Below are 26,249 nucleotides of genomic sequence, written 5' to 3'. Positions count from 1 at the left end.
CCCCGGGACTGCCAGCTTCGACCGTGCCCAGCTCCCATTGCTGGCTCCACCCCTACTTCCTGCTATCACTGGCCAGGGCGGCAAAGGCACCTGATTCTCCGATCTTAGCTCCCCCCTGGGTTTCTGATCACTGTCAGTGTCAGGGGGCTTCTTCCTGCTTTCCTTTCACCTCCCTGCATTGTGCCTACATATGCAAATTAACCGCCATCTTGTTGGCAGTTAACTGCCAGTCTTAGTTGGCAGTTAACTGTCAATCTTAGTTGGCAGTTAACTGCCAATCTTAGTTGGCAGTTAATTTGCATATAGCCCTGATTAGCCAATGAAAAGGGTATTGGTCGTACGCCAATTACCATTTTTGTCTTTTATTAGATAGGATTCTCATTTATTCCTGTGTTCAACAAACGTCTATTAAATGTGTACGGTGTCTTAGGCGCTCTAGATTCCAACACAAATGAAACTATGCTTTAAAGGTGATAGTCTAAAAGAACAGAAATATGAGGTGGGAATTCAGATACTGTCCGGAGAGCTGTGGGAGCCACCAAAGGTCTTAAGCGTCAAGTGAGGACCCATCCGACAGTGGTATGTAGATGGGTTGCAGGTGAGCCAGACTATAGGCAGAGACTGAAGCAAAACAAAGGGGGACAGGAAAACAGGAGCAGATTTGAGAGCACCTTGAAGGTGGAATCTCCAGGAATTCGCGGTCAATTAGATATAGTGGATGAGGGAGCGAGAGAGTCACAAAAGTGGCAGTCCCATGGGCCAGATTCAGTTGGCATGGTTTTTGTCTGTCTTTGCCATTAAAACACTTAAATTTAAACTGTATTGGGCATGGCTTGTCTTACTCGGTTTGCATGGTTCTCACCATTCCCTGTTCTCTGTGACCCAGTTGGACGTCACTTGCCTGGTCCCTGAAGGCTGGTCCCTGAAGGCGGCTGAAGCTGAGAGCCTGATGCAGTGACTTCCCTAGACAGCCTTTTTATTATGCCTGCTTACCCTGCGGCTTGAGGGGAAGAGGCAGGATGAGGCAGGAACAAGGAATGGTAGGGCAGGGTGACCTCTTTGCTCTCCTCTGATGCTGGCTCTGTCGCCATCCCTAATCTCCAGCCTCCACTCCCATCCCGAACCCCAGTCTCCTGACTGGTCCCTATTGGATTTTCTGCAGGAAAGAGGAAAAGAGGATCTGTTTTGTATTTTTGTTTTTTCTCCAGTAGATGCTTTGAACGGCTCCTGCTATGCAAGTACTCAATACCACCTTTGTGTTCTAAGCCTTATTAAGCAGCCCTGAATGCGGGATTACTTTAACTTTATAGATGAATAAACTGAGGCAGTTTAAGTAGGCCAGTCTGCCAGTATCCTTTAGAATACTGTATTGAAATTTCTTAAAAACAGAGAGAGGAGCCCTACCTGGTTTGGCTCAGTGGATGCAGCATCGGCCTGTGAACTGAAGGGTCATGGGTTTGATTCCCAGTCAAGGGCACATGCTTCGGTTGCAGCCCCATCCAGGGTGCATGCAGGAGGCAGCCAATCACTGTCTCTCTCACACATTGATGTTTCACTATCTGTCTCTCCCCTCCTTTCCACACTCTCTAAAAATCAGTGGAAAAATGTCCTCAGTGAGGATAAACAACAACAACAAAGCCAGAGGATGGTAAAGCATGGTCTTATTCATTTTTTCAGCCATTTGACTTTTTTATTCTCCCCGATATACTTAAATGATAGATTCGGAAGCACACACCGTCTTTTTATTAAAGTGGAACAAGCATAAAGTAGAAGGATTGAAGTTCTCATGTTGAAAGAGCAGACTGGGGAGGAAGGAAGAGAATGGAGTGGAATGTAATAGAGATGGAGAGCCCTTTCCCAGGCTTCTGGGGCAGATGAGATCACCGCTGTGCACATCAGCTTCAGCGGGGCTTGGAAGCCCACGGTTTGGCAAACATTGATTACGTGCTGACGTTCTCGAGTGCTGCCAGAGTGAGACCGCGTCCAAGGCCTGCAGATTAAATAGATGACATTAAAATGGACCCGCTGGTTTCCGACTTAGGAAGGGAGTTAATCACTTGAGTGGAAATAGATCATCTTCAGAGTTTCAGTAATCGGGTTCTAGGAATGAGCCCCCAGGGGACAGCTATAGTTGTCTGGGAGCTACACAGACTTTTCCTTATTACCGTGTCAACAAGGCAGCGGTTTCAGATTGTCTCTTACATTGGGCAGTAAGCTGGGCAGATGGATATTGAAGAAAACATAGATGATAGAACAGTTGTGACCCTGACGGCTTGTTGGTGTTTTCTCTTTGGAAAGATGGAAAATATCTGAGCCTGGAATTTCTTTATGCACTTAGTTAAGTTCAGAGTTTCAGCTCTATGGTTGTTGGTGGTTTGGCTCGTCTCCCGGGACTATTATGTTCTGGGACGATCTGGGAACCTAATTATACATAGGAGGCAAAGGTTCGCCTTATTTAGACAAATCTGCAAGCCCATTTCATATTTTTCAAAAAAACTAATGTAGGAAGCATCTATTTTTAATTTTATAATGCAGCCTCCATGTTTAAAAAAACAATAGGCTTAAAAGAAAACCCGTTCCTAAACACAACTAATAATAAAAAATAAAATAAACACAACTAATAAGTACTTTATCAGAGAATTAGGAAATACTGAAAAAAAGCAGGAAATTATTTTATCACTTTATCACCCAAAGTAACAGAAGTTGATATACACCTTCTATACTTTTTCTATGGATATTTATAAATAATGTGTGTGTTTACAAAAATGATATCATTCTCTTTTGCAATCTCTATCCAGTCTCTGGTGGAGGCTTAATTTCTGTTGTAATGATGTATTTAACCAATTTTCACAGAACTTTCTAATTTTCTACCACAATAAATGATTCTTTGAGTTGTCTGTGTACTAAATATTTACATTCCATTACAGAATGACTCAAAAAGAGGCTCAGCGTTTGGGGAAACAGAATTAGCTAGTCTTGCTGATGGTGGGACTCTGTGTGAAATACATGAAACACTTTTGTATTTCCTGCTGTCAGAGAACAACTAGAATCATGATTTATGGTTTACAGTTGATGTGTGGGGCTGGTTTCTTGTCAACATGTCATATCTACTAATTTTGTCATCAGAAATCATCTTTTTCTCTGGAGAATTGAGGGCTACCACATTGGAATGGGTCATTTTGAGGGAGGAGCATAAAAAGGGAGGCTGTTAGGAAAGTTATAGGACAACTGCTGAGAAAGAATGTATTCCAGATATTTTGAAATCTACATATTAGGCATCTTTAAATAAACAGGCGTGGTGGAGATGAAAGATGTTATCACATGAGGATTTTCTAACAGCGCATAATGTACCGAAAGGCAAATATGTACACTTCAGCATGCCCTTCTTTCTCGTGGCTAAGCAAAATAGGTCAGCGTATAGTTAGTTCAAGGAGCTGTTTCATAAGGGCTGGTTTTATTTGCTAGCCAGACTTTGTAGATTTGTGAGCACTGCATGTAATAACGACTTAAAATAAAGGATGATTTAAAGGTTAAAGTAATCTTCTAAAATTTCCCCCACTGCAGATTGAAGTAAATATGTAGGTTTTTCAGCTGAGACTGTGTGGTTATTATTCTAGCCATTTTTTTCTTCAAATAAATATAGTTTTATGAATTCTACCTACTTAACTCTTTAAATGCTAAATAACAACAACAACAACAACAAAAAAAACACCAAACCCACGGCTAATTAAATTGGTTTGGAGAAAAGGATTCAGGAGCTATCCAAATTGAGTTAGCGAACAATTAAACACCTACCTCATGAGTATTTCAGTGGACTGCATTGCTTTAACAGGTCTGTGAGGTTATTAGTGACTTTTATGGAAAGTTCTAGTAGATATAAAGACCTTTATCTGGACTTGAAGCGTTCGCAAAAAGGCAGATCATCTGTTTCATAATAACATAGTATCACTTCTTGATTTCCATTGCTCTTTCAAGGTACCCACATGTAGTTATTTTATTATTTTTCCCCATCACCATTTATCCCCCATGTACCCTCTTCCACCTCTACCCACTCCTTCCCCACCATAGTCACCACACTGTTGTCTATGTCCATTAGTTCTTTTTTCTTTTTGTCCAGTTCTCATACACCTACACACACACACACACACACCATCTCCATCACCAGAGCTGTCTGCCTGCTCTGTGTGAATCTGTCTCTGTTTTGCTTGTTAGTTTGTATTAAATTCCACATATGAATGAAATCATATGGCACTTGTCTTTCCCTGACTGGCTTATTTCACTTACCATGATCCATAATATTCTCCAGGTCCATCCATGCAGTCTCAAAGGGTACTCTTTTCTTCCTTTTTACTGCTGAGTAGTATTCCATTGTGTAAATGTACTATAGCTGTTTTATCCACTCATCTACTGAAGGACATGTGGGCTGCTTCCAAATCTTGGCTATCCTATGTAACGCTGCAATGAACATAGGGGTGCATATATTCTTTTAAATTAGTGTTTCAGGTTCCTTTGGATAAATTCCCAGAAGTAGAATTGCTGGATCATAGGGCAGTTTCATTTTTAATTTTTTGAGGTAACTCTATACTTCCTTCCACAAGGGCTGTACCAATCTGCATTCCCACCAACAGTGCACAAGGGTTCCCTTTTCTCCACATCCTCACCAACACTTGTTGTTTGTTGATTTATTGATGATAGCCATTGATGACAGGTGTGAGGTGATATCTCATTGTGGTTTTCATTTACATTTCTCTGATTAGTGATGTTGAGCATCTTTTAAGTCTATTGGGCATCTGTTTGTTCTCTTTGGAGAAGTGTCTATTCAGGCCCTTTGCCCATTTTTTAATTGGATTGTTTGTTTTCTTTGGTGTTGAGTATTATAAGTTTGGATATTAACCCCTTATCTGATGTATTGGCATATATGTTCTCCCATTCAGTGGGTTGTCTTTTCATTTTGTTGATGGTTTCCTTTGCTGTGCAAAAACTTTTTCATTTGATGTAGTCCCATTTGTTTATTTTTTTCTTTTGTTTCACTTGCCCGAGGAGATGGATCAGAAAAAAGGTTGCTACAAGAAATGACCGATATACTACTGCCTATGTTTTCTTCTAGGATTTTTATGGTTTTGAGTCTAACATTTAAATCTGTAATCCATTTTTAGTTTATTCTTGTGTGTAGTGTAGTTTCTTCCTTTCTTCTCTTTTTTTTTTGCATGTATCTGTCCAATTTTCCCACCATCATTTATTGAATAGACTATTTCTTTTTAGCCCCCTGTATGTTTTTGCCTCCTTTGTTAAATATGTATTGACTGTAAAGGGGTGGGTTTATTTCTGGGCTTATTATTCAGATCCATTGATTTATATGTCTGTTTTTATGCTAATACCATGCTGTTTTGATTGCTATGGCCTTGTAGTATAGTTTGATATCAGGTAGCATGATTCCTCCAACTTTGTTCTTCTTTCTCAAGATTGCTGTTGCTATTTGGGGTCTTTCGTGGTTCCTTATAAATTTTTGGAATATTTATTTTAGTTCTGTGAAACATGCCATTGGTATCTTGATAGGAATTGCAGTGAATCTATAGAGTGCTTTGAGTAGTATGGACTTTTAATGATGTTAATTCTTTCTATCCATAAACACAGTATATGCTTTCACTTATTTGTATCTTCTTCAATTTCTTTCTTCAGTGTCTTACAATTTTCCGAATACGGATCTTTTATATCCTTGGTTAAATTTATTCCTAGGTATTTTATTCTTCTTTTTGAAGCAATTGTGAATGGAGTTGTTGTTTAGTTTCCCATTCTGATAGTTCATTATAGGTGTATAAAAAATGCAATTGATTTCTGGATTTTTATTTTGTATTCTGCTACTTTACTGAATTCATTTATCAGTTCTAGTAGTTTTTTTCTCTTTTAAACATACTTTTATTGATTTCAGAGAGGAAGGAAGAGGGAGAGAGAGAGAGAAAAACCTCAATAATAAGAGAGAATCATTGTTTATCTGCCTCCAGCACGCTCCCTACTGGGAATTGAGCCCACAACCCCGGGTATATCCCCTGACCTAGAATAGAGCTGTGACCTCCTGCTGTATAGGTAAATGCTCAACCACTGAGCAGCACTGGCTGGGCTCTAGTAGTTTTTTGAGGACTTTTTAGGGTTCTCTACATACAGTATCATGTCTAATGCAAATAATGACAGTTTTACTTCTTTTCTCATTTGGCTGCCTTTTATTTCTTCTTTCTGTCTAATTCCTGTGGCTAGGACTTCCAGTACTATGTTGAATAAGAGTAATAAAAGTGGGTATCTCTGTTTTGTTTTGATCTTAAGGGAAACGCTTGTAGTTTTTGCCCATTGAGTTTGATGTTGGCTGTGGGTTTGTATAATATATGACCTTTATTAGGTTATGTTCCCTCCGTTCCCCCTTTGCTGAGAGTTTTTATCATAAACGGGTGCTGGATTTTATCAAATGTTTTTCCTGCGTCTATTTATATGATCATAAAGGTTTTTGTCCTTCATGTTGTTTATGTGACATATCATTTATTATTTTGCAGATATTGTACCAACCTTGCATCCTTAGAATAAATCCCACTCGATTGTGGTGTATGATCTTTTTAATATATTTCTGGCTCTGATTTGCTAATATTTTGTTGCATATTTTAGCATCTATGTTCATCAGGGATATTAGCTTATAATTTTCTTTGTCGTATCTTTATCCGGTTTTGGAATTAGGATCATGCTGGCCTCATAAAATGAGCTTGGGAGTTTTCTGTTGTTTTTAGAGATTTGATGCACGAAGCAGAAAGTTTAGTTGACTGTATGCTTATAAGACTAATTATGCATGCTCTACTTCCTTCTTTCATTTGCCATTATCAGCATTTAAAAACATCTGGAACTTTCCTGTAGTTTCTTCATTGACATGCCAGCTTTGTTTGTTTAGTCTTGGGTCCATCGTGTCTTAAAAAATTAATAAAAATTCAGTTCCTAATTACATAGCACTCATTTTAAAAGTTCACTAAAGCTTTCAAAGAAGAATAAATTACAGTCATTATAATAATTCCTTACATTTTTATGTATTGCTTTATGTTTTCCAAAGCACTGTACAGTCTGTGTAAATTCCCTTACTAATGGAGCAAGCAGGAGAAATACATTATTCCATTGTAGGAAACCAAGGCCCTGGGGTTGGAGTACAAGTTAATGACAAAGCAAGCTTTAGAACTCAGAGTTCCTGAGCGATTGCTCCATGGGCAGTTGAAGTGAGCACTTCATGGTGTTCTAAATCTTGAAAACTCGTGTTCAGTGTGTATTTCACATGCTAGCTTTTTGTTTACACAATGTTTTATTTCCAGGCAATACCAGATAACAAGATAATGTAATAGATTATTTTTGAATAAGGATAAACAGATATTCATAAATGGTTTACTTAATGGTTTTGCTTGGTTGATGTTTTTTCATTAGCAGAATAACTGCTTTAAGTTATTTTTCTGTTTTTAGCTCTCTGGCTTTGATAATTAAGTAGTTTCTAATGTGTCATGGCATATTATCTGATGGCTTTAATAATATTAAAGAGTAAAATGTCTACTTTAAGAATTGGAGCAGAATCGTATTTATTAGCACATTTACTTTTACTTAGTTGAGGCCAGATAGAAAGCCCTGCTGAGTTTAGAATCCATAATGAATATGCTGTTGTTCCTGCTTTTTATCCTTTTGGGTTCCATACTTCAAAATAAAGACTTTTTAGACTATTCTTTATATGTGCTCAAATCATTGGATATTGGCAGTGGGAGAGCATTTGGGTTTGTCTAGCCCCAGGACCAGCTCTTAACATGAGATTTTAGACAATCATAATCTCACTGGACTTTGTTTATGACTAAAAATTCCAGAGGAATGAGAGTTCTGGCACCTTTTTTGTCAAATTCTGTGCTATTTTATTGTAAAGAGTTTAGATACAATTTTTACTCTTCTTTTACTTCTTCCCGGTTCTGAGAAATGTGTCTAATGATTTGAGCTGTGTGTTTTTTTCTTTTCTTTCTCTTTTTTTCTTTTTGTTAACCCTCACCCAAGGATGTATTTTTTCCATTGGTTTTTAGAGAGAGTGGAAAGGTTGGAGAGAGAGGGAGGGAGTGAGAGGGAGAGAGAGAGAGAAAAAGAGAGAGAGAGGGAGAGAGAGAGAGAGAGAGAAAGGGAGAGAGAGAGAGAGAGAAACAGAGAGAGAGAGAAACATCAACATGAGAGAGACACATCAGTTGGTTGCCTTCACCACACACCCTGCACTGGGTAACACATCTGTGCACAGGCCGATGTTCCAACCATGGAGTCAAACAGGCCAGGGCAAGATCTGTGCTATTTCTTAACATTCTCCTGGCTTTGGATTCTGAGTGGCTTTTCTGAATGATGGCAGTAGTAGCTGTTTTCTGAGCCCAGCCAAAGATACAGTCTTTTGGGTCTAGATGTGAAGGCACTTTGCCACAGTATGTTCTAAACTGAGTGTGTGAGTCCAGGGCAGAGTCACTGTCTCACTTCTCCTTCGACAGCTGGGCTCTGGGGTCTCTAAGTCCACACCTTTTTTGCAGTGGCCTTTGAAGTGCTGAGTAGCTGTTCAAGGTTTACTTCCCTAAAGTGAGCTTTCCCCCTTTTGTACCATTTCAGCATCAGCTGCAGGAACACAGCACGCATATCTTTATTTTCAAGCTTCAAAGTTGCTTGAAAAATACAGGGTTGTTTTCTCATGGAATTTGGAGGGCTGTTTTTATTCTTGTATCAGAACGATTGGGCATTTAAAATGCCCTTTGGAAGTGGCAGCTTCAGTAAATATTTATGACATGTCACTATGACCCAGTTGGGCATTAGAAAGGAAGCAGGGCATTATGAAAAGAACAAGACAGTTTCTTGGAGTAACTTATATCTTTTATTCCTTTTACATGATTGGTTTGTCAGAGCAGTAGCAGCCCCCGTGAAGATGTGTAGGTAGGTAGTTGGTAATACTACTTTCCAGAGCAGTGGTTCTCAACCTGTGGGTCGCGACCCCTTTGGCAGTCGAACGACCCTTTCACAGGGGTCGCCTGCATATCAGATATTTACATTACAATTCATAACAGTAGCAACATTACAGTTATGAAGTAGCAACGAAAATAATTTTATGGTTGGGTCACAACATGAGGAACTTTATTTAAAGGGGCAGAAGGTTGAGAACCACTGTTCCAGAGGCAACTGAGGCGTATAGAGGTTAAAGGACCTTGTCAGGAAGGGAAGTAGCTGAGTTGGGTCTCAGCTGCTGGCTCTGTAACTCACACAGCTGGTGCTCTTTCTCCCACACCACGCACACCTGAGGGTTAAATTATATCACGTGTCACAGATGTTAGTGATGCAGGAAGCCGAGCAGGGAAAAGGATGGTGAAGTGGAAGGTTCTGCAAAGGTCCAAGGGAAGAGCCTGGCCTTGCTGAAGAGGAGGAAATGGAGAACTCCAACACGAGGGACGTTCATGTCCTTGGGCATGAACGTTCCGTCAAGAATTTTTCTTTAGAGTTCTTGTAGCCGCTTGCAGATGTTGAGGGTTCCTTGGCTGTTACCCTAATTCTGCTGAGGAGTATTTGGGGAGAAGCCTGGAGTCTGACGCCGGGAGATCCCTTGCCTGCAGGACCTCTCCTAAGGAGTGAGCAGTTTTGTTGTCCTAGTTATTATCGGGAGCCATTTACTTTCCTTGCTGTCACTGAAGAGTTCCTCTGGCTATTGGGAACTGCCTATGGACTTGCCTTTGCAAGATCAGTGTCCTTCGTTTGGGTGGAGGCTTGCAATGCCAGGAAGAGTATGTGCGTGCGTGCGTGCGTGCGTGTTTGTGTCTGATGGCCCTAGATTGTCTCTTACCACTTGATATTTTTTTCTTTTTTAAAGATTACAGTGTTATCTCTTAAGAGGAGATTATCTGACTGTTCCCCTGTCAGAAAGAAGTGAAATAACACCGTGGCATTGGTCCGATCTTTGTGGTTCTGAAGGGGTTTCCCCTCCTGGCAGACTTCCTGCATTGGACAAGGGGGAAAGCCCACGTTCATGTCCTTGGGCATGAACGTTCCGTCGAGAATTTTTCTTTAGAGTTCTTATAGCCGCTTGCAGATGTTGAGGGTTCCTTGGCTGTTACCCTAATTCTGCTGAGGAGGATTTGGGGAGAAGCCTGGAGTCTGACGCCGGGAGATCCCTTGCCTGCAGGACCTCTGCCAGGGCGCCCACGTGGCCTGTGTGCCTTCTGGCCTCTCCAGGCAGCACTGGCGGCGGCCGCAGCTCCTGTGTAGTGCTTTCCCCGTGGTCGGAGCTTCTCCGGGTGTCCTGTTTCTCTCCGGAGACTGCCCGCCTGATTCTCCCCGGCTACCCAAATCGTCCTAAAGCCCTTTCAATGTCACTGACATTCTCCGTAGCATTATTTTCCATTAAACCACGCAAGGAACATTTATTTCCTGAGTTATTGCGCAGATATCGATCGAGCACATTCTGAGCCCTGGGCATGTGAGACGGGGATCCTTCAGACTGAAGCTCTTCCGCAGTCACTCATAGGCTCCTGGGGGAGTCTGGACAGACACCACAGGGGAGTGTCAGAGGGAAGGCGCACAGCACTGGGGTGGATGCTCAGGAGAGGGAATGCCCAACTCTTTTGCAAGGTCTGGAATGTCTTTCAGTTTTACTGCCATTTGACTGGTTGTTATTCAGATGGGGAAATCGGGAGTGGACATACGGTCCATCACTATTCCAGAGTCAGATTTGGGGGGTCAGCAGCGATGAGTTTGGTCTTTGAAATCAGGAGACCTGAGTTCAGGTCTTGTTTGTGCTCCCTAGGGAGCAAATAGGAGTTCTTGGGGTGGGGAGCGGGAGAGCCTTAATGCAGGAGGCAACCGATTGATGTTTCTCCCTCACATCGATGTTTCTCTCACCCTCAAATAGATTGATAGATAGATAGATAGATAACTGAAGCTCACCTAATGGGCTATGCATGAGAGAGGCTGAGAGTCAAACCATGGTCTGTCTTCAGCCAAAGGCCATGCTACGTGGGGAACAAGGCTTTGTTATAGAGCTAGGTATTTATTTTTAACGTTTCTTGTGTGGGAACTAAAAAAAATTAATGTTTTGCTTCTAACTTCTCGGCTAGGCTGATAATCAAATCAACAGAGACAGATTAACAGGAGAAAATCAAGTGTTTAACACATGCCCATGGGGAATTCACATAGGCATGAAAACTCCAGAGACAGTGAGGCAACATTGGGGAGATGCGGCAATTTGGACAAAGGAGAAGAGGGTGGGAGGAGATATTATATTTCAGAAGTGACAGTGGGTAATTTACAGGTTTTTGAGGGAGAAGGGAACACTCCCGGCAGGTGAATTCTTGCTGAGCGACTCAGAAACAATGAGACACAGGGGATATCTAGCTAACAGGCCCTGCCTGAAGCATTCCTAATTATCACACTTAATTCAAATTAGGCTACAGTGAACATGCTAAGATTTCTTCCTGAAGCACACTTCTCTGTCTGAATCTCTTGGGCAGGAAAGAGAGGAAGGTCAGAGGTTCTTTCTGAGTCTTGTTTCTTAATAAACAGCTTAAAATCAATATCCCAAAAAGGCAGCTTCAGGGTAGCAAAACTTTAGTCCTTTCACTTGCTTTCCAATTTTAAATGATAGTTACAAAAGTCGTACATGCTTATTAAAGAAAAATAGATGGGAGAAAAGTAGAAAATGCCCCCAGGCCTCTCATCAAATATAATTTCAGTTAATATGTGATGTATTTTTTCCCACCTTTATGCAATATGTTCATTAATCATCGCTGAGTTTAAGTAAGAGTAGGTATATTATTTATATGTAAATTCACATTGATACTTACATACATTTATAAAGTTTTGAATCTTGCTTTTGACTCTCCCCTGCAGATGTGAATTGGTTATCGCCACATAAGTATTTTAATAAATAGTGTTTTGAACTACAGGACTCAGAAATGAAACTTACAGCTCTTGGATGCAAGCTGCCATTTAATCAAGGGCAGGTTTCTTGACCTTCCTGGAGTTTCGTTTCCAAGTTTATAAATGAGGGAGTTGAATCAGATCATTGATTTTACAACTGGGATTCCAGGAAACACCCTCTGGGCTGGGAATAGAAAGGTCGCCAGAGCCGGGAAGACCCTGGCCCTTCACCCGCCTGTGTTTCATCTCAGCAGCTGCATCTGTAGCTCTTCTATAGATTGGGGCATCCGAGCACATGTGGAAACAGGGATCCATTGATTTTCTTTGTGTGAAAAAATATAAATGTTGGCCCAAACTGTCTTGAAGCTGAACATTTCTATCGTATCTGTTAAGTTGCTGTGTTATGTGCCTTTTAGAACACTTCTTCACCAGGAGAATGATAGGCTCAGCCCACCTGCCACATTCATTCAGCTTGTCCCAGAGAACCACTGATCCACACTGAGCAGTGTCCACAGCACAATGAATGATTTCTTAGAAAAGACCCATTATGGAGGCTGTAAAACATTTCCCCTTTGACTTTATCCATCCTTAGGCCCTTTTAATGCTCTTTCAGGGAAGACCAACCAGGGAATCAGTGGTCCCTTAGAGTCCAGCGGTTCTCAACCTGTGGGTCGCGACCCCTTTGGTGGTCGAACGACCCTTTCACAGGGGTCACCCAAGACCATCCTGCATATCAGATATTTACATTACAATTCATAACAGTAGCAACATGACAGTTATGAGGTAGCAACGAAAATAATTTTATGGTTGGGTCACAACATGAGGAACTGTATTTAAAGGGCCAGAAGGTTGAGAACCACTGCCTTAGACTAATACATGTTTGAAAACTAGAGGCTGTATCGGTAACTGGATTTTCATTTTCCTTATGCTTATCAAGGTTTTGCATTTTGAGGGGGTTGATTCGGAAGTCCCAATATCTTGACCTTTTCTCTTGCCTCCACAGAAGGAAGAATCTTGTTGAAAAATGAGGTGAACACATGCTCGGGTACTCAAGAACCCTGGACAGCTACATGAGGTGTTTAAAAACTGCCCTGACCACCATTCTACCCAAGTCCCTGTCATGAGGCCTGACAGGATGAGCACGCCTTCGAGGGCCAGCATCCTGCTCCGGAAAAACTCGGACTGCTGACCTGCCGAGAGCAAGCAGGGGACTGCCTGTTGTCTGCCAGTACAATGAAGGAAGTGGTTTATTGGTCACCCAAAAAGGTGACAGACTGGCTGCTGGAGAATGCTATGCCAGAATACTGTGAGCCTCTGGAACATTTCACGGGCCGGGACTTGATCAACCTGACCCAAGAGGATTTCACAAAACCCCCCTTGTGCCGAGTCTCCTCCGACAACGGGCAGCGGCTCTTGGACATGATAGAGACCTTGAAAATGGAGCACCACATGGAAGTACACAAGAACGGCCATGCCAACGGGCACCTCAGCATTGGCACAGACGTCCCCACCCCTGACGGCAGATTCAGCATCAAGGTCAAACCCAACGGGATGCCAAATGGGTATAGGAAAGAGATGATAAAGATCCCCATGCCGGAACTGGAGCGCTCCCAGTACCCAATGGAGTGGGGCAAGACTCTTCAGGCCTTTCTTTATGCACTTTGCTGTTTCGTTCTCACCACAGTGATGATCTCGGTCGTCCATGAACGAGTACCTCCTAAGGAGGTGCAGCCTCCACTACCGGACACGTTTTTTGACCATTTTAACCGGGTGCAGTGGGCCTTTTCTATTTGTGAAATTAACGGCATGATCCTTGTAGGACTCTGGTTAGTTCAGTGGCTGCTCTTAAAATACAAGTAAGTAAAGCAAAAGCTCTCAGACTCAGTGACTGAGGCATTTGCCCTGTGGATGTCTAATTCTCATTATTTGGGAGTGCAATTTACCAAGCAATGGCAATCAAAGCATATTATTCCCCCATTTTTAAAGCCACATACCCAACTAAAGCTCTGGCAGCTTTAAGAAAACGCCATGTCTATTGCTTGTTTTGTACAAGATTTGTACAGAATGGTGAAGAGAGACTGTTCTGTTTTCACTTCACAGGAAAGAAAACCCTCAGGCACCTTCAGAGAGTACACATAGGCTATTGGACCACAGAAAAACCATCCAGTCTTGGTGGTGTTAGCCCATCAAATAAATTGTTAACAGTTGGCCTAAGCACCGTGAATGGCTGTATAGCTTTTCCCAAGCAGAGTCAGACATCTGGTACCTTAGCAATGCATATTTATGGAGGCTTCACATATAAAATTCAGAACAGCTATTCCAGAGTGGCTTGGGCTATTGGGAAAATAATACTCTCAGGGAATGACTTTGTTTAGGTAGGCGCAATGCAGATGAGCCTGCGTGGCTTTTCACCTTCTAGAAGGTGTGGCAACTACAGCAATATGTGGTTTTCCATTCACATTTCTCAAGATTTTAGTAGGCGCCTTCTTTTAGTTTCCAGTATATCTAAAGTGGCTTTCATGTCCCTAGCTCTAAACTCAGCATAGACCCCCTCAGGCAAGCTGTTTGCTTGGGATGCATAGCAAACGAAACACCGCCCTCGTCACTGGTGTGTGATTTTCCTATTACTTGAACATCTTTATGGCTTCCGTGCATGGGAGTTAAAAACTGGTTTGTTAAGGAACTGAGTTTCTCTGTAGTGGGCTGTGTTTCATGACCCACAGGATGGATGAATATTAAGAAAATCATCTTAAATCAGGAAAACAAAATGCAGACAGGGTTTGAACCTGACCTAGCAGAAATGATGACTGTTTTCCTGGTATGTTCCTGAAGGACTGTGTTTTATCAGCTTATAAATTACATAGATGCAAGTGGAAGTAAAAGCCGTTTCTGACTCAGCCAGGAAAGAACTCTCTTAACTTGTGTAAAGGAAGCAGTTTAAGTGGCCAGTGTTTGTTTTGGGGCTGGTTTGGCAATCCTAGAGTTTTAGCTAAATTGGAAATAGAAATGATGATGTGGGCTGCATTTGATTTGATGGAAGACCTTTTTTTGTTTGCTTTAGTTTTAAGAGACTAAATTGATAGGAATAAGCTTTAGAAATATGAGATGCTTCCAATTTATTAATTACACTCTTTTGGCTGCCAAACTTCAGTTTCTGCATTTGACTTTTATCTTCTAAACTTCTTTTCCTACGAGCACATTAGAAATATGCCAGTATTTTTTCTTTAAAAGTCAAAGTCAACTGCATTATGTTTTCTAAGATTTTTCTCAATGTTTGTTGTTTCGTTTATGAGAGCTTGTTTTCTGGTTTTCCATCAATATTTTACATGCAAGCAAATAATTTACTGACCCAGAATATAACCTTAGTTAAGTCATACCAGGCATGACTCCAAAACTTTCACAAAACTGTGACTTTTAAATAATTTACTCTTGTTCTAAGGAAGTATCCTGACCATAGGGTTAATTTCTTTAACCTATACCACTGTTTATATTTCTCTCAGCAGGGACTTCCCCTCATATCTGTTTTGCTTTAAGCTTTCTAATTTCTCGTTTTCTTAGTACTTATTGCCAATACTGTAGTCACTTGTATATTTGCATTGCTCAGTAGCAATAAATCAGTTGATTTGTAACTTGGACCAGATTAGCCCAGTGCTGGCCACAGGCAGCCTGGGTTCCAGCCCAGCCCTGACATGCTGGGTGCTGTGGGTGACTTTTTCTCACAGGAGCCTCTCAGGTCAGATGATTTCTGATGTTCTATGCAATTGCGTTTTATTTTGTTCTAATGTGATTGACTGGGCCAGCTATGTTAGATTATTACTAGCTGCAGTGTTGTGTCCAGAAGACATGTAACTAAGGATTCTTTAAAGTGCTCTCTCTAATTTCCACGTTGACAGGAAAAGGACATGGGAAATGGAAGCCGCCTGTTCTCAAGATAATCCTAAACAGCCCCACCCCCTGTCCTCCCACTGGGGTGTATCCCTGGGTTCCCATCGGCCTCCCTGAGATCTGCCTTCAGTGTATGTGGCTCACCAGACATGGAGGAGGTAGCGGGACAGATGCAGTGGGTATTGACATACCGCCTTCTCAGCTCTCATGCTCGGTCATGTCAGAGACCCCTTGTTTCTGGTTATTTGCTGGTGCTATGTAGCAGTTTTGTTTATCCAGAATGGCGGGGAAATGGAGACTTCTGAGTACGGAGTATTGTGTTAAAAGGGAGTTCAGCTCTCCCTCTTTTTCTGCTCGACTGTTCTGGCTCTCGAACCTTTTCCCCAACCCCAACCAGGAGGTTTGTCATGACTCCTCGAAGGTGAGCCTGTTTGGCCAGTAATTGTACAGGGGAATTTTACTTTGATTTTAAGAGTCGTGGAGCCCTTTAAGAACAATCAGCCTAGCCCTGGCCGGTGCTCTCAGTGGTTAGAATGTTGGCATGTGCACCTGAGGGTCGCAGGTTGATTCCCGGTCATGGGCATGTACCTGGGTTGCAGAGTGCGAGCAGGAGGCAACCAATCGATGTGTCAGACTTCACCCAAATCAGGAATCCCTGGTTTTAAGAAAGCATGAACAAGACTGTTAACCTTACAGACTCAGTAAGGACTTTCCATGCATGGCTAAATCATGGCTACCACATGGTGACAGGCGGGGCTAGTGGGATGGTGAGAACGCCTGGTGAAGAAGGCCAACGATCAGGATTGTAGAACTTCTAAGTCCAAGGTTTTGTAGCCACCAGAGAAATCACTGTGACTTACTTAGTATGATGGTCTTAGACCCTCATACTAGTCTAACTGGGTTTATCATTTGTTTTTTTCCAACTTTAGGCAAGAGACATTTCCTAAACACCTAGAACTTCTCAGTTTCTTTTATACAAATGCTGAGTTCTATTGATTCTAATTTCAGATTTATTACTGTTATTGGTGGAAGTGGAGCTCTTCGGGCCCTGCAAGGAAGAGAATTTCCTGAGGCTTCCACGGGAGGATGGGGTTTTGTGGAAAGTTTTATTGATGTAAAATTAAGGAGTTTCTCCTCCCAGGTCCCATCTCTGCCCATCCTGCCATGGGAGACGTCCAATCTTGTCTTCAGCAGGGCCAGGAGTAAGGCCCTGCCCATAGTTTCTGCTCCACATTAAAGTCCAGTCCAGCATCCTGCATGTGAAGTCTGCATGGCCAGGCCATCTGGTTTCTAAGGCCACCTGGCTGTGAAGAGAACACGGAACGCACTGGGGAGTGCGGGTTACAGAGCAAGAGGGAGCGAGAGAGAGAACAAGAGAAAGGGAACTTTATGTCGGGGGTTGGGGGTGGGTGTTCTCACCTAACCAGGAGCTTCTTCAAACTAAACAATTAACTTTCCAAGATTTCGTGAGCTTCTGATAGGGTTCATTCCCTAGCCAATCCATTGTTCCCAGGTAGACTGGCAGGCAGACACCGCCCTTGTGCCACCTGACTTTACTGCGCATGTGCCTATCCCCTGCTCCCAGCAACTATCCAGTGCCAAATGGGGAAGGGAGGAGTGTTAGTCCAGTGGAAGAACAATGCTGTGTGAAGCTGTAGCTTCCTGGAGAAGCTTCCCAGGTGACCATGCTTACAATGTCTGAGTCCCTTTGCTTTCTTTCCTTTGTTAATATTAACTAGCTACTTGCGACCACAACACTACTTCTTTTCATTCCTACCTATTGATGTATAGTGGGTGCTCAGATGGAGGCCCAACTCTTTAGCATGAAGCTCTGGATTCTTCATAATCTGTCTCCGATCTGACCTGCGTCATCTCTGGCTACTTCACTCCCCAGTTTCCCTCAAATACTTGAAGCTCATATCATTCCATTCTATTCCAAATGAGGGTGAATACCATATAGGTGTTTGGGGTCAGGGCAGTCCAGACAGAAAATAGGACAAATGCAGAGTCCTCTAGACTTACTTCACTTGAGAACATTCTATTCCAGGGAACAGTCCTGTAGTTATGGAGAGACCTGTGGAACAGTCTCTGAGTAGGTTCTTTGCAAATTGATCCCATGTGGAAAAAGAAGGAACCAAGAAGGGAAACTGGTATCAGATCCTGTGTAAGACCTGTCATGGTATCTGTATTCAGAACTGTTGTAGGGGCTTTGCTACCCCACAGAGGAGCAGGTGCAGATTTCCAGTGTGGCTTTTCTGGGCCTGCACTCAGAGTCCTGCCATGGGTGTTCAGATGTTTGGCAGCAGTATGTATCGCATCTTTAAAGACCACTTAGGAAAAGCTTCGTTTTGTATTTTTACCTTTGATAAAAGCCCTGGCTTTGGAGGCCTTATTTGTTAGGTGCCTCTCTGCCAACATAAGAAAGTTTATCTACACCATTTAGCTCTCTTCTGTGAATGCAATCTAATTTCCAAGAACATAATCCTGTGCTGCCTGGGACTGCTGCTCTAGATGGTGATTTGATTATTTTTGGTTTTTGTCTTGGACTCTCCACTGACATTTATCTTGCATTTTATCCCATTGTAATCCTATCAGTGCTTCTTTTCACATTAAGTTGATTGGATCAACATACTTATCTCTTCCCCTTCTAATCCCAAGGTGGTTAATAACCACAGTTATTGTCAACATTTCCCCCATTGTTTTTAAGTCTTTGATCGTTGTGATTTAGTAGAGTTCTTAAAAGCCCTTGGTAATAGAGCATTTGATATGAAGCAGGTCTCTCCAGATTCCTATTCAATAGAATTCATTTTCCAAGTTCCAGAAGAACCTTTCCTTAAAGCTGCGTCATTTTATTACAAATTGCCCTGATACTGTGGACCACAAGTCTCTAATGGAGCTTCGGGGCATCTTCATACTGAGTTACTTATCAAGAATTATTGACGACTGCATGCTAAGGATGCAGAAACAAGCAAAAACAAACAAACAAACAAACAAAGCCAAAACACCCACAGTTGCGGAGAGGTTATCTTCTCAGGAATTTGTTTGTTTTCATTTTAACATCTCAGTTTTTGAAAGTGGGTGTTCAAACTCTATCCAAGTATAAAACTCCCTCGAGTTATGGAAGACTTGGGGGCATCTATCCCTTTATTTAATTGGCTGATAAGCGTTGTCCTCCTCTCCAGCAGTAAAAGCAAGAACTCAGGATGCATCTCTTGCCCTCTTGCTTCTCCCTCTACCTGTAGCTGTGTCTGTTAGGTGCTTATTAAAGTCTGTTTTCTTCTGCTGTTTTTCACCCATGTTATCAACAATCATTGTCATCCTACTGGAATGGCAGGTTCCAAACCAGCTGATAATTTTTTTTACATGCATCGTGGCATTTGATCCAATCACCCCTCAAAATAAGTAGTGTGATTCTCTCTCAGTAAAGGTAAGTGAGACTCAGAGAAGTTGTTGACTTGCCCAGGTACATTTGGGGGATCGAAGGCACTTTGGTGTAAATCCAGTCTAGGTCCTGGTATAACAATCTTTGAAAACGTGTTATCTTAGTAGATAGAGCGGCACAGGCACTGTGTGCGTGGCACAGATGGAATGAAGACAGAGCAGCTCAATGGTTGATAATAGGGTTCAGGTGTCATACACCGTCCGGGGCATATGCTCATTTGCCCCAGAAAGGACCTGCCAACCCTGAGAGCTATCACATCTTGCATCCCACCATAGTGTGTAGAAAACGTACTTTCTTCCATCCTGAGTGCTGAAACCTCCTATAACTCTCCATGTGACACGGGTTCTCCTCTCTGCCAGTCTGGGAAACCTCCTTTGCCACCAAGTTCAGTCATTAAATGCATGAAGTAGCCCCAAATACTGACCAGGAATGCACGCCTTATTCTTGTCCGCTCTGTCTCTAGTAAGTTCTCTCTTCTCCCATTAATTGTGACCCATCCTCCATCTGAGCTATGAAGCCTGGGCTGAGGGCCTGCCTGCTTTCTGTCCTTTCCTGGGGACCTTCCCTGTCCCATTCCCATACAGCCTGGATGTGTGAGGCTTTTGGGGGCCTGTCTTTCACCTCCTTCACCAGGGTCAGTATTTGGAGTAGGGAAGGGCAGTCACTCGAGAGCAGCAGTTCTCAACCTTCCTAATGCTGCGACCCTTTAATACAGTTCCTCATGTTGTGGTGACCCCCAATTTCATTGTTACAAATTGAACATAATTACAGCATAGTGATTAATCACAAAAACAATATGTAATTATATATGTGTTTTCCGATGGTCTTAGGCGACCCTTGTGAAAGGGTCGTTCGACCCCCAAAGGGGTCGCGACCCACAGGTTGAGAACCGATGCTCTAGGGGCTAGTGACAGATTCAGTCCCAGGCTCTATCTATCCCCTTCTTACTCTTGGTGAATTGGTGATCTTATCTGCTTTCACCTTCTCTAATTTTTACCAATATAGGTCTCAAGACCTAAATACTAGTACTAGCATAGTCCTAGGAATCGTAGGGAAAATAGATTCACCCTAAATTCAGTAATTAAAGCAATTTGGCATTTAAATTATTATAAATATTATAAGGGGAAAGCAAAAAAAAAAAAAACCCACAAAAAAACAAAAACCATAGGTTGTTTTCCTGAGTTAATTTTTATTTACAACACCAAAGAGAGCTAAGTAATTCTTCTTGCTTTTAGGCAGATTTATTGATTTTAGAGAGGAAAGGAGAGGGAGAGAGAGATAGAAACATCAATGAGGAGAGAGAATCGTTCATTGGTTGCCTCCTCCTCACCCTACACTGGGGATCAAGCCCGCAAACCAGGAATGTGCCCTAACCAGAAATCAAACTGTGATCTCTTGGTTCATAGATTGACGCTCACCACTAAGCCACACCAGCCAGGCAGCATGGGTTATTTTTGATTAATTTTTAATCACACAAGTGACAGCATTTCATTCCTCTTATTAAAATAAAAAATACAAATGATGCAAATTCTCCAATTAGCACTCTTCAGTAGGAATATCTATTCAGCATAAAAATAGAACTATACTATACATTTGTAGAGTAATCAAGATTCCATATCCTCAGAGGAAAGCCTGTCCATTGTTTCTTTTTCTTTGTATATTTAACGCAAGTTGCTGATGCTAAGTTAAAATTTGACTCCCCGCCCCCACCAAGTTGAGGAAGAGGAGACCCACAGGACTGAGATAGAGGGAAGGGTCATTCTTATCCAAGCATACACCGAAGTTTGTACAGTGAAATATAATTAAAGTAAACCTCATTATGTGGAATTTGTTATTTGGAGGAATTAGCAGGCTCAACATACATGTTCTCATGTATGTAAAAAATAATTTCATTAGAACCATTAATCAACTTAAAATGGAAAAGATCTATTTCTAATTCTTATTTTGTTTCTCACCATCTAAACTGTACATTTGTTGGCTACCATTGTGTGTGTATGGCAGGGAGTTTTCATACGTTTTTCCTAATGTTGTTATATCCGGTTTACAATTTAGGAAACTGAGACTCAGAAATTCCATAGCGTATCCCAAGGCCACAAAGTAGACAGAGAGGGAGATGGGGCAGGATGCTGTTATTTAGGCTCTTTTCTTGGCATCCTGCTAACTCAGATCAGTTAAGAGAATCAGTTTCTGAGATGTTCAAATAAAATTGTTTAACATTGTTGGCTCATTAAATGTCAGAAAAGTTTTGAATTCTCATTTTAATGTCATTCTGATTTTGTAAATAATCCCCCCCTTTTATTCCAGAAAAGGCACCCTGAACATTTAACCACAGGTACCAAGTGGGCTCTGACCAATCAGCATGGGCACCACTTATACATCCGTTGAATGTCAACTCAGGTTTAAGGCCTCATGAAGCCTAATGAATAGCAATGTAGAGTGTTTTAAACTCTTTTACCAAGTTAATATTTTTAAAAAAAAACACCACGTCAACCTCAAAATTCTCCACCTAACCTGCTAGTCTGTAGTTGTAGCATTCTGATTTCAAGCACTCAAGTAGTTTTTTGGGGTTTGCTTTATTGGGTCACTGAAAACTTTAAAGTAAATGAACCTGCGGAATTTCATGACTGAGTGTCTGCCCTGTTTTTCCCTTTTTCCAGGTCTATTATTAGCAGAAGATTTTTCTGCATAGTTGGCACGCTGTACCTGTATCGGTGTATTACAATGTATGTAACTACACTCCCAGTACCTGGTATGCATTTCAACTGCTCTCCGAAGGTAAACCACTCCTCACTGTAATTTCCCTTTTTGTTTGTTTCTCTTCTTGCCCAGGGGTCCTTTGACTAAGGCCAAAGGTGAAAATTTCTTTAGAACACAGGCCAGTCCCCCCACCCTCATCTGGGAATGTTACTAAGCCCTATGGCCAGGCAGCCTCACCCTTCTCAGGGTTTCCCAATCCTGTCAGTGCTTCCCAGCTGGGGAAATATGTGGTCTAGTTAGTGTGCTGGAAGCAGTTAAGCTTTGTATGTGGGTGTAGCTCTTTGGTTTCCTGCCAGATTTTTAAAATATCATTCTCTCCCTTGACACAGATCCAAGAGCTTTTAGATGGCTTTTCCTTCTCTTAGATGGAAAGTTCAGTTTGAAATGATATTTTTTCCTTCTTTCTATGAATTCCTTTGGTGGTAATCTGTAACAGCAGAGCCATTTCCTGTCTCCTTGCATTCTCCTCTCTCAGACAATGGAGATTTTGCAGAATATATTGATCTTCTCTAGTAGCATAGAAGCCCTTCTTTAACATGAACTTCATTCCTCATTGTCTCTACCTTTCCATAAGGGTCACATAACATTCCTTACTCCTCACCTTTACCTTGGAGTAATTTCAACTTGGGAGATCATTGGAGTTTCATGAAATAATTAGCAGAAGATTTGGTTTTTAAAGTGTTTACCTACATCAAAGCTCTTTGATGCAATAAGAAATAGAAGACACTGGTTTCCTGGATTTGATTGGGGGGACCATATGGGCTACTACTTTAGTGTGTTTGACATAATTTCTTTGCATTGCACTTTCAGTTCCATCCCTTTGTAACTTTTCCTTCCAGGAGGGAGATTTTTCCTGTGCTTGAACCTGGAAGAGGGCTGAAAATAGACTTTGGATTTTTACAGTAAAATGGTGTCTTCATCACTTGAAATTTCGGATTTCTTTAAGTTGTTTGCTTACTGTGTTTCCTCTTTTTCTTAGTCTTATATTGTTCTCAGAGAGGTAGCTAGTTTCTTTCTTTGCTTTTTCCGTTTTGCTACAAACTGTTTCCTTAACTCTTTCTTCCGCCCGACCAAGAAGCCAGTCTCACATCTTCCTTATTCTCTGTAGACTCTCAGGCACTGGCCTTGCAGCTCCTGGGTTGTAGGAAGGATCCAGCGTAGACCCTTGCTGGGAGCCTGGCTTGTTAAGCAGTATGTTCTCAGTGGTAGGCGGATTGCTTAGGATATTCGCCTAAGTTTTGTTCAACTCCTTAAAAAAGCCTGCTGTGCATTGGGAAGTTTCTCCACCAAGGAACACGTCATGCCAGTTTAGTTAGAAGTGCGATCTGGCCAAGTACAGGTTGGAGATGGATCCAACATCATTCTGGGTAGCCTTTCTCTGGACTTTGGTTCTGGCTTGGTTTCTTCTCAGGAGCTCCACCCAGCTGCTGGCTAGCGCAGGCTGTTAGCATAGGCACTTACAGAGTCAGCTTTAGTCATCAGCTTATCTACCCAAGACCTGGGACCAAAAATAGCTTGTGGGTTTTCTTGGTAAAGGCTGAGGTAATAACAGGAACTTTATGCAGAAACCAAACCCAAATGTGTCACTCATCTGTTGTGTCTCTGGACATCCTTCTGTGACTGTCTCCTGGAAATTGAAAATTTTCAAATCAAGTATGTAGGAGAGGGTGGAATATTAGCAAACCTTAGCAAACATTATCAGTTAAAACTCATTAAATCTAATTACTTGTTTTGCAGAACAGGACTCTTGGGAGAAGAATTCAGAAAACAGTTTTTTATTCTGAAAATGTTCCAATGTGTACTAAAGTAAGGAACCTAGTGTGCGGTGTAAGGTGCTGTTGTAACCCAGCACCCAGATTCAGTAATTGCCAAGGTTTGCTTCGTCTATTTTTTCCTTTCAAAATACTTTTTAAACCCAAGACAGTGCCATTTTATTGCTACATACGTTTGTATGCATCTGAAAATTTTGGACATTTTATTGCATAATTTTAATGCTGTTGGTATATCAATATGACTAACAGTAATTATTTGGTATAACAAATACCATTTCATGGAGTACTTTGATTGTCTTAAAATGCCCCCCTTTTTTAACACTTGGTTTGTATAAGTTAGGATGTCTTTACAGTACATATATTAGTAGTTGTTCTATCTCTTAAGTATCTAATTCTGGACCAGTCTGTCTCTCTCTCTGTCTTTGTCTCTCTTTCTTCTTCTTCTTCCCCCCCCCCCCCCCCCCCTCAAAAAAAAGTAACTTGTAGAGATCAGATCAGTTGTCCTCTAGAATATCCCACATTCTGGATGCCTGTTTATTTGCTTTCAGTGTCAATTAACTTCTTCCTCTTTCCTGCATATTTCATCTACTTAGAACGTTGTCTCTGGAAACTTGTTTTGATTTCATTTTAACTTGTTTGGCAAGAGCATTTCACGGTGAAACAGTGACTTCTGAAGCTAGACAGAAGAGCTAGCAGAGCCCTCGCTGGCTTGGTGCTGCCCTCGGAATGGCAGATCAAGCTTACGAAATTCAGGGGTGGGCCGAGGGCTAGGGGGCTGCACTGCACAGTGTCAGAAGGGAGAGAGGGTAGCACTTTGTCAGAGAGAGATCCAGACGCCTGCTTTGTCTACTGGAGAGGCATACCCAGAGCTGAGTTTCAAAATTGAAAGGAACCTTACAAAATGTCATCCAGGCCCCTGTTCTATTTGATGTCTGTCAGTCCTCACCATGCAATTTTGATCAACCTCTCTCGGAACCATTGCCTAGAGAGGGAACTTACTACTCCGTGGTTAGGATGATCTTGCACAGTCACTTACTAGCTGTGTGGCAGTTGCATTGAACTTCTCAGAACCCCAGAAGGATTATTGGCAAAACAAGGCGAATGACACTTTTTTATCAGTCTGAAGGAGTTGTGAGAGTGAAAGAAGGCAATACCTACGGGTTCTATTGATGTGAAATGCTGTACAGAAATAAGAGAGCTCAGTGACATTATCATGCTTCAACCCCCTAGACTTATTCGTCAGCATTTGTAAAATCCTGTGATAAGGGCCTGGAGCTAAGCCACTGGCCGTACGGATGGAAAGGAGGAGACAGATTTGAGTCATGTTCAAGTGGCTGAATCAGTACAACTTGGTACTAAATATGAGGTAGGGAATGAGGATAGAAAGGAAGGCTTTTACCACTGTGATACTCACAAGGGAAGGAGGAAAAGGGAGTTAATGACTTCAGGTTAAACAAATAGAGGTTGAGGTGCTTGTTTATTCAGGACAGTTAGCAATATAGGTCTGAAGTTGAGGGAAAAATCAGAGCTAGAAATTAAATATTTGTGATTCGTCATAATCTAGATGGTATTAAAGCTGAGCAAATGGATGAAAAGACCAGAGACAGGACATAATAAAACAGTGTTTCTAGAATTGGATATTCCTCCTTGATTAGAAATACCATTTAAGGCCTGTCGGTTCTCAGTAATCATTAAAGAGAATGGAGCTTTAGAATATAGGATTTTCTGTTTAATGTAATCATGTGAACTTAAACTTGGTTCTGCCATCATGTTAAACCCCATAGTATACTTAATTCTTCCCTTAATGCCAATACCTAAAATGCATGGCTTCTAAGAAAAATGTTCCAACAAGTATACAGTAGTAATTATGAAAATTGTCCCTATTGTTCATGCATTTGATGGTGGTGTACTCGTCACTTCACAGAATGTAATAGCTTGGAGAAATAATTATGTGTGAAGGGCGGGCCTCCCATCAAAGATAACCACTGGGAAAGGGAAGTAGGTGTATTCGGTTGCTAGATTAGAAGCCTATGGGTGTTCCAGGCTTACACTGGAGGCTGCCCAGTTTTGGGTACCTTAATTACCGTATTTGCCGGCGTATAAGACGACTGGGCGTATAAGACGACCCCCTAACATTTCCACTCAAAATACAGAGTTTGTTATATACTCGCCGTATAAGACTACCCCCTCTTCCGCACACCTTCCACACACCAAATAAAAGGTAAAACAATATCAGATTTGATTTTAACATTTTAATTTATATTCAAATGCTTATGACATGCAGGAAAACTGTCACAAGGCTGTATGTAATCAAACATATACATAAAACAGTGCAAGTTTATTACCGGTAAACATACCGGTAATTCACTAAAGAAAACACACTCTATAGACTGGTACCGTAGATGCTTCTCAGGAACACAGGCAAGCAGCCCACAACCTAGAGGGACTGTCAATGATAGAAGAAAGAT

General features: G+C 41.7%; 1 protein-coding gene across 8 annotated transcripts in view; it reads left to right on the top strand.

Moving 5' to 3' along the window:
* SGMS1 (sphingomyelin synthase 1) overlaps positions 1-26,249 on the top strand; it is a 213,577-nt gene that overhangs the window by 170,495 nt on the left and 16,833 nt on the right. For all 8 annotated transcript variants that reach the window (XM_006755843.2, XM_006755846.2, XM_015558823.1 and 5 more), the window contains 2 exons: positions 12,929-13,781; positions 21,910-22,027. In XM_006755843.2, the coding sequence (XP_006755906.1) occupies positions 13,159-13,781; positions 21,910-22,027 (741 nt within the window). In that variant the 5' untranslated portion in view covers positions 12,929-13,158. The remainder of the gene's footprint in view (positions 1-12,928; positions 13,782-21,909; positions 22,028-26,249) is intronic.

Source organism: Myotis davidii, unplaced genomic scaffold (genome assembly GCF_000327345.1).
Source record: "Myotis davidii unplaced genomic scaffold, ASM32734v1 scaffold933, whole genome shotgun sequence".
Classification (NCBI taxonomy): domain Eukaryota; kingdom Metazoa; phylum Chordata; class Mammalia; order Chiroptera; family Vespertilionidae; genus Myotis; species Myotis davidii.
This window is presented reverse-complemented; position numbering and strand designations above follow the sequence as displayed.